Raw genomic sequence first — 9778 nt, forward strand, 5'->3', positions numbered from 1 at the left:
TATTTTTTATTATATAATATTTTATTTTTTATTTTAGTATAATTTTATATCATTTAATATAATATAAACTAGTGCTGTCAAACGATTAATTGAGATTAATCGCATCCAAAATAAAATTTTGTGTTTACATAATATATGTGTGTGTACTGTGTATATTTATTATGTATATATAAATACACACACACAGTATATATTTTGTAAATATTTGCATGTATTTACATGTATATATTTATATTCATATAATTTATATCATATATAAATATATTTAATATATAAACGTAACATTCTTCTTAAATATATACATGCATGTATGTGTATTTATATATACATAATAAATATACACAATACACACATGTAAACAAAAACTTATTTTGGATGCGATTAATCGTTTGACAGCACTAATATAAACTAATAATAATAATTGTATTTTTATAAAAATTATACATATAATTTTAAATATAAAAAAAACAACACAGAGCAATTAAACTTTTTTTTGCACTTGTAACTTGTAATTCTTATTCCTAATCCAAATTTTAATTGAAAATTTTAATTAAAATTTACAGTTCTGCATCCTATTCATTTCAATTCAAATTCAGGAACTGGACCTGGAATTTAAATTGCATTCTTATGTAAATTATAAGTATATAAGTACATTATTTTCAATGTAATATATATTTTAATGTATTCTCTCAACATATTTATTGTAATATGCCCATTTTGCAATTAATTTTTGTAACAGTCATATAATATATCAACCAAAGGTTCCCAAGAAAAATAAAAGCCACAGGATTTGAGGAAATCTGTACCTATAATAATGAGCCTGGTGGTCTGAAACAGCTGCTCATCCCCCCAGGTAGGATGTTCTTGTTTCAGGATATCACACACACGGTTGTGCTCACGCAGCCACAAGGTGGCGTACATACTGAGACCCGGCAGCAGGCCAAACACTTCTTGCCCAATGGCCAGCTGCTGCTCCGGTGGGACAGACGGCGGGTAGCTCATTTTGACCGGTGCATCTAGTACTGTGGGGGGATACATCTCACCATTGACCACCTACATCAGAGCCAAACAGAAAAAAATATTGTAAAATGTTGTAATGTTTTCTCTTATCTCTTTGCACTACCAGTAATAATCAAAGAAATGGCATTCTTTTGAGCTTTCGCTTCATCAAAGAATCCAGAAAAAAATGTATCATGCTTACCAAAAAAATATTAAAGGGGTCATATGATGCGATTTCAAGTTTTCCTTTCTCTTTGGAGTGTTACAAGCTGTTCGTGAATAGATAAGATCCCTGAAGTTGCAAAGACTAAAGTCTCAAAACCAAAGAGATATTCTTTATCAAAGTTAAGACTCTGCCACACCCCCCTAAAACGGCTCGTTCTAACACGCCCCCACATATCTACCTCACTATGTGGAAATATTTGCATAATGCACCCAAATGTGCACGCAAAGAAAGAAGTTAGTGTTGAAGCAGCCATGTCAGGGAGACGCTGTGTGTTTCTAGGCGAAAGCAAAAGCACTTTATTTGGCCTTCTGAAAGTAGATGCATTTAGGAATCTTTAAGATCACTTACAACAGAACAGCAATGCATTTTATGGACGACCGTTTCATGAACCTAGGAGAGGAGGTAATTCTGAATTTGCTATGACAATCTGGCGCTGCTGAATCAGCGACTGTAAGTATGTTTTGTTACTAGTTTAAGTATTTGCTATTGACTGTTCAAATGCGGAGTTTTGCGCATCGTGTGTGTGTGTGTGAGAGAGAGAGAGAGAGAGAGAGACAGCGACAGCATCACATCAAAGTGGAGTCAGCTGTCTTAACCGCAGCTTGTGTACTGCATCATTACTGTGTCTGTTCCCCTTTCGGGCTTGAACTGATGGTAAAACTAATGACATTATTTACTGTCTTTACATTTATTTTGAAAGATGAAGCTCGCGATTATGGTAAGGGGCGTTACATTTCCGACGAGTGCTTGCGGTGCTCGGCCAATCACAATGCACTGGGTCAGCTGGCCAATCAGAGCAGACTGCACTTGTCGGAAGGAGGGACTTTGTAGAAAACGAAGCGTTTGAGAGAGGCGGGGCATATAGGACCTACAATAATGTACAGTATTTGAAAAATAATGTGTTTTTTGAACATTAAAGCATGTCAACATATTCTGTTACACCAAATACACAAAATAATGATCTTTAAAAAAGCATCATATGACCCCTTTAAGCAGCACAACTCTTTTCAACATTGATAATAATAAGAATGCTTCTTGAGCACCAAATCGGCATATCAGAATGATTTCTGAACAATCATGATACCGAAGACTGGAGTTGGCTGCTGAAAATTCAGTTTTGCCATCACAGGAATAAATTACATTTTAAAATATAGCAAAACAGAGAACAGTTATTTTAAATTGCACTACAATTTCACAATATTACTATTTTTATTGTATTTCTTGATCAAATGAGACTTCCTTTCCTGGAATTTCTTTAAAAGGTTACTATTAGTGAACTGTATGGCCTAATCACACTAGAGACTAGACTAAACACAGTGTGCACCATCTTAAATGACATCACTGAGGCTTAACAAAAACCACATGTTCACACCCACAATTCTGCGCCCACACTATGAGGTTATCCACACAGACATTCAGAAGGAAATGCTTGCACATAGCTGCAAAATGAAGCAACTGAAAATGCACAGGGCCTCATTAATGAAACACGAGCAGAAAGAATCTGTATATATCATTTGTAAAACAGGTAAATATGATTCAGGATAAACTTGTTTTATGGTATAAGTGATAAAAGTGAAGCTATTGGAATCTAAGAGATCCACTGTAATCCTCAGAATGATAGATCATATTTACATGTTTTACAAATATGTACAAATGAATTCTGCTTGTCTTTCTAAAATGAGAAATGAACAGAATGACATATCACATTTACTTGGAGACATGCTCAGCCTAGCACGACAAAGCATGCCTGACGTTTAACTGGTGAACGGTACCTGGTACTTCAACTTCCCGTCTTTGTTTAGTCTGAGGTCCAGCTGGCGATCAAGAGTATCTCCATAAACGTGTCCAGCATCCACCTAGTTTTCAATATGCAATCAAATACAGACACTCTTAATAAACTCTAATAATACTGTACAAAACTTCATTATTCAAAAAAAGTTTTGTGTTTTTCCCAACACTTATACAAACTTTCACAAAAAAAGTTACAAAAATGTCACTGGTGCGGTACCATTTCAAAAGATACTAATATGTTCTTTTAAAGTACTGATATGTACCTTCAAGGAATTAATATGTACCATTTAGGGTTAAAAAAAGTACAAAGATACACCCCACAAGTGACACTTTTGTTCTGTTTTTCTGAGTGTACTGTACAACACACATTTGAAACAATCAATTATAAATTCCTTTCCACCTTCCTGTAAATAGTATGTAAACTTATGCTTGTGTGCTGACAATGAGATAAAGATTTGTTGACCCTTCCCCCATTCCTTCCAACACTATATGTAACATGAGTGTTGACTTGGTTCCTGCTCATCCCACTGTGAAACAACTGCATGAAGTTATTTCTCTGCCCAAGAAGGACTTCAGTGTCCAAGAGAAATATTTTATCATCTCTCTCATTAACAAAAACCATCTGCACAGACTTTTAAAAGCTCTTTCCTGCAGGCAGAGCCATCAAACACTGTATTTGATTGGTTAAGAGATAAAATGTTCAATTGTAAAAACTGTGACTCACCCCATGAGCCAGACCTTTTGTGAACCCAAGTCCAATGTGGTTGTGAGTCTTAAAAAACTGGTGCGTGAAGTGCTGAGCGAAAAATGCAAACATTAAATTTGTTCCCTGAGGGTCCGGTCTGAAATTCTGCCTTAACAGGAACTTCTCTGCCAGAAGCTTGGGGTCTGGAAGCTTCATTTTTCCTGAGAAACACATGGAATGGTTTTACCACAGCCTCAGAAGACAAGGTATTTCTGGTGACTTTAGTATACTACTGATATACTTGGAGCATTTTAATATCGCTTCTTATGAGGAAAAATGCATTTTCAGTTCATGCGTCCTTCAGAAGGAAGAGGCACTAGTGATTTGGGGTAAATTTTGATTATAGGCTCTTACCTTTGGTTCCCATTGGCAAGGGGCAGTCCTTAGGGACTGGGGGAAGAATTCTTGTGTAGTAGGTGATGTTGGAATACGCTTCCCAGTTCAAGTAGTCATATTTGGAATTGTACGTTGGGGGACTTGGGATTAAGTTGGCTCTTACTGTAATGGGAAAGAACATTTAAGAACACCATCAGTCAAAATAATACCTAGAAAAACACTGAAACAAAGGCCAGAAATTATGCATACATTTTATTTGCTATCATATATATCTCTAGATCTTAGTCAACCACTACACAAAACTTTTTCCTACTATATAACAGTTATTTTCTCTGGTTGAAAGTCAACCTAAAAACATCAAAGATTTTACTGACTCTGGACTGTGCAAATATTTATGTGATAGATTTCTTGCACATTTACCTCCCCAGCTATGGGTGTACAGCCAAAAGATTTTCAACAAACAAAAAATTTGCAACATAAAAGCCTAGCAAAGATAAGATACAGCATTGCGTAATCTTCGAATACAGCTGTGGTTTTCAAAATTAAGGGTGGAGGTATTGTAAGGGAGCACAGGAGACTCCCTAGTTTCCAACTTTCATTCACTTTCACACATTAAAATCTGTGTGTAAATTATACATGTGAGAACCAGTAAGGTTTGAGTGCAGTGTCTTCTGCTCTGCCTTCTACTCCTTATATGGTGTTGAGTGTGCAATTCAGTTTTTGTAAGCGATGACAAAATTACATTTCAGTCTGTTTTCAAAATAAAGTAATCAACTGACTTCAAATAACTTGGAATAATGCACACAAATCAATAGCACATGGGCTACTTTTATGGTACCTTTTATCAAGTCAAGTCACCTTTATTTATATAGTGTTTTATATAATACAGATTGTTTTAAAGCAGCAACATTTATGTGTTTTCAATGTCAATCCTCTTGTCCCACATCAAAACATCATAAGACATTATAAGGAAATGTTTTTCATTTCCTATTTCTTATTTTTAATTATCTTCCTTTTTTTAATTTTGTATAATTTTTTTATGTTTTATTCATAATGACAGTTATACTCTTCACTGAAACAACAAAATAGTGAAAATAGGACCTTCTTTATATGAAGTGTTTAACTACTTTTTTACTAACATTTAAAATAATAATTTAGTATACCTACCCTTACACATATCCCACCTCAAAAGCAGCAAATGTTTTTCAATAAAACGTGAACACATAAGCACATTATACCTAATAATACATGTATACACTAAAAAATGACCATGAATTTAACTGTAAAAGACTGTAAAAATGCTACAGTAAAAACCTGGTAAATGGTTAACGGTAAATTCCCCTACTATATACGGTGAAAAACTGTATTGGACATTACATGTAATTTTACGGTAGTATACCATTTTTGGAAGTGAAAAAGACAATTTGTGAATAACCGTAAATTGACATTCCCAGAATTCCCTGCGTTACATTTCAAATTTGATGTTTTTTTGTTGAAATAACTATGTTTCTTCTTAGTTTTTTCTTATCAGTTTTGTATATTAGGGTTGTGTATTACACCTAATGTTGTTAAATGAATGTTTATTGCATTATTTCTGTTTCATGTGTGTTACCATGATGGTGTTTGGTGTTTGTGTGAATGACACTGTGTTCATCATGAGACTTTCTCATCACCATCTGCATCAGTGTATTACAAAAGTACAAAACAGATTTAGGTACTTCAATAGGTTGGTATATTAACATTATATCAGTTAATGAAATTAAGGTATTTAACTGTAAGTTTAAGTTAAAACCGTAAAACCTAAAACGCTACTGTATTTTTTATGGTAAAATTCCGGCAACCACAGCTGCCGTTTTTTTACCGTAAGTTTTACGGATTTTTTTTTTACAGTTTACAATATAATGCTCAACAGATATGTTTAGTGAATATTAATTTAGAATACTTTAGAATAGGGAATACATTCACATATCCACAAGAGTTTCTAACAACAAACTTTTTAAAACAATTTAATTAGTAAGGTTTTACAGTGTACATTTTGATGTAAATACATTGTATAAATATAAAGTGGAAAGGAAATGTTTTTCACACAGCAGGTATTCAATAAATATGCAGCTAATATTGTGGGTAATATGGAGGTGCATAAAAGTTTTACTAATTTAAAAGTGAGGTATTAGAAACACCTTCACACAGGTAGACTTATTCTGAACTAACTTGCTCTCTATTACACTTTCCTGGAACAATACCTCAGGATATTCAGTACCTTGGCTCGCACCAGGAAATCTTTTGGCCCACAGCAGTGTGAAGAACATGAGGAATTTGAGGGCCTCTTGCAGAGTACATGAGCGTTGCCATGGCAAGTGGCGGCGGGGCTCGAAATAAGCACAGATTGAAATGATAGCCTCCTGTGACTCTGGTGTATCTTGCAACCACATTTACATTACATCAGGTCTAACTGACTTGAATGTCTTTACAGGAAAACATTGCAGAGTGCCAACTGGGAGGAAATGATAAAAAAGGGGCTGTAGATTAGAAAAGGAGCCACATAAAACAAAGCGGTGACTGAGTAAATAAGGGAAGGATGCTGAGTTAAGGGAGACTCCCTTTACAAGAAAAGAAAAAACAACTAGGCCAAATTCATTCACACCCTGCCATTTGCTCTGACAACCACTGCAGAGTACGATAAATCACAATAATCGAAAGCCCTGGTCAGACACACCACTATCTGAACTACATCCAAGCCATTTAGATTACAGACAGTTTTGCCAAAGCAAAGAAAATGGACAACATCTAATCTATCGACCAAGACAGTAAACAGAATTTCTGTCTAAACTACACGTGTGGTCTGAAAGTAGTTACTCAGCCAAAGACTTCAATGTCTGTGCTGATAAAACATTGATGTTTACACTCTGTGAGTGAACATTCTCCTCTTCCCCTAAAAAAGTCTTTAAGACCAAGCTTAAGAAGTTTTTACACTGGAACAGTGGCTGAGTAAATTGAAAGCTGGAGTTGAATCACCACATTCAATGTATTTCGCCATTATGCTAACCTGGAAATGAGTTAGCATTTTGCATAAGGTCCTGAGGTCAGTGGGTTTTCTAAATTGGTTTTGGTTAAATTGCTGAAATAAGGTCTGTGGTTAACACAAGCTCAAGATATTTTCGTTTTGTTTTATTTTATGACAAAATACAACAGTAATACCCCACTTGTGATTTTTGCGAACAGGTAAACTCATCTAGGCCGCTTTTTACAAACTGTTTATAATCATGCTCTTGCAAACTATTTTAAATCAAAATAGTATTTTGTAAATTTTCCAACTTGTAGATTTTAAAGGGGTCATGAACTGCCTTTTTTAAAACTAATTTCTACTGTTCTCTGAGGTCCACTTATAATGTTATCAAGATTTTTTTACATCAAAAAACATCGTAATTTAGAAGTAATAGGCTATTTTCTGTCCTGTTTTGACCCCTCTCATCAGAACGCTCTGTTTGAATAGGCGTGGAGGATTGTAGACTCGGAAGTAAACACCCACTGCTATGATTGTCTAACAGTTGTGTATGTTTTACAGCCTGCGTCCTTCACAGATGGACTGCTGTGATTTAGGTTAAAAACGCATGAATACTTAGTACTTATCAAACGATCTGTAATAACAAAGTAATAGTGACCAGGTAATAGAAACTCACACTTGTGTGGTGCGACATTACTGTCGAATCCAATATAGTCGACACAGCATCATCGTTTAAAGGGGTCATATGACGTTGCTAAAAAGAACATTATTTTGTGTATTTGGTGTAATGCAATGTATTTATGCAGTTTAAGGTTAAAAAAACATATTATTTTCCACATAATGTACATTATTGTTTCTCCTCTATGCCCCGCCTTTCTGAAACGTGTCGATTTTTACTAAGCTCATCGTTCTGAAAAGCGAGGTGTGCTCTGATTGGCCAGCTATCCAGTGCGTTGTGATTGGCTGAATGCCTCAAGCGTGTGACGGAAATGTTACGCCCCTTAACATACTGTGACGCCGTCTCCCGGCACGGCGAGACAAAAACAATAAAACCCATTACAAACGAGGCATTTATTGCATCCAGCAGTGGCGGCTCGTGGGTTTTAAAATAGAGGAGGCACACTAACAGACTGTCTTTGCAAAGTTGACTTCATTAAAAGTAAAGTTTATCTAAAAACTAAATCTTCACTCAAATGATGTCTAATATTAGCCAATGGCTAAAAAATTCTCAGATTTTACTCGCCAGTGTGTGAGTTGGAGGCTAAGTATAAGTTTAGCACAGATATATTTTCACTCGCTGAACACTCTGACTGAGCGCTTCAGAATTTCACTCTCTGTCAAGCGATCTCTTGCTATTTTTCAGTTCATCTGAATGGATGCGCAGCACACCTGTATTTGACGTTCTGTAAACTCTAGTGTGAAGGCGCACGACTCGCCGTCGCTTTGTCTCACACACATGCAGAGAAAGAGAGAGAGAGAGAGAGAGAGAGAGAGAGAGAGAGAGATTAATCCTTAGTGCATTTTATATTGTTCTTATTAGTATAATTCGTATTATTATTATCTTATCAGTATTTTTGTTCGTTTTTTCCCATTTTATTTTACAGAAAGAATGACCAAAAACCACCACCACCAGTCCTAAGTTCAGTTAAAATGACTAATATGCATTCATACATGGTTATCAAGTTTTAATTGTAATTACTAAAGTTCTATCATTAAATAATACTTGATTATCATATTATAATGCTTGACTGACTGTCAATGATGTTAAGAGTGTACTTTCAGATATTTAAAAAACTGTGGCATTTTACAAACATTATATAGTCTGGTGAGTAAACTAAAAAATGTACTAGCCAATGGCAATTCAATTGCCAAGGTGTCCGTTGAGGATTGTCCACTCTTTCTTAATGTTGGGATCAAGGCAAAGACTCTTTTTTTCCACAACTTGGCACTGAACAGCGCCTTCTTGTCTGCTTAGACCCACGTTCGGTGGGCGGGGCTAAACAGGCAGCGATGTAGAAGCAGGCATTGATTTTCTTCTGTGGAGGTGGTGCTTAGCCACACTATTACATCATAGAGTGGTACATTCCACAACCTGTCGTTTTGTCAGATTGGCTTCAATATACGCTGTTTTTAGACTAACAAGAAAGTTTTGAGTTCTGAAACTTACAGGATGTTTTATAGTACGATGACCTCGTGGATGAAGTGGTGTTGATGTTAAAGTCATGTGACCTTGGCACAGTTTGTTTATAGCATAACTTAAGCTTTTTACTTCTGGCAAGTATATTTATGGTTTGAAATTGATAAAATTGTGTTTATTTGTGAAGGGGGGGGGATTTCTTCATCAATCTTTCGTTGATGAAGAAAATATGTAGGAATGCCACACTTTTGCTGGTCACAGTGCTTATATTCTGCAATAATTACAAAGGTTAGTGGAAGAATCTGTACATGTATGGCTGAAGAAGCGGAAATGAAATGAAAAAATTATGCCCAGATTAGGGATGCACCGATACCACTTTTTCCAGTACTCGCCCGATACCGATACTTTTATTTTTGGTACTTGACCTAGCGCATTTCACACCGCCTGCTAGTTTCACTTTTGCCAGAAAGTCGTGTATGCCTAAGATTGAAAATAAATTATGTTTATAGTGAATGCCCCTATAAATGGTCTTATTTTTAC

The 9778-nt window shown here is 35.5% G+C and overlaps 1 protein-coding gene across 1 annotated transcript in view; it reads right to left on the minus strand.

Annotated features, from left to right (window-relative positions):
* Nucleotides 1–9778, minus strand: part of LOC107699776 (prostaglandin G/H synthase 1-like) — a 21625-nt gene that overhangs the window by 7786 nt on the left and 4061 nt on the right. The window contains exons 5-8 of the mRNA XM_016501163.1: nucleotides 4116–4259; nucleotides 3741–3922; nucleotides 2998–3081; nucleotides 807–1053 (exon numbers count right to left, since the gene is read on the minus strand). Of these exons, the coding sequence (XP_016356649.1) occupies nucleotides 807–1053; nucleotides 2998–3081; nucleotides 3741–3922; nucleotides 4116–4259 (657 nt within the window). The remainder of the gene's footprint in view (nucleotides 1–806; nucleotides 1054–2997; nucleotides 3082–3740; nucleotides 3923–4115; nucleotides 4260–9778) is intronic.

The sequence above is a fragment of the Sinocyclocheilus anshuiensis genome, unplaced genomic scaffold (genome assembly GCF_001515605.1).
Source record: "Sinocyclocheilus anshuiensis isolate Anshui unplaced genomic scaffold, SAMN03320099.WGS_v1.1 scaffold278, whole genome shotgun sequence".
In the NCBI taxonomy this organism is placed as follows: domain Eukaryota; kingdom Metazoa; phylum Chordata; class Actinopteri; order Cypriniformes; family Cyprinidae; genus Sinocyclocheilus; species Sinocyclocheilus anshuiensis.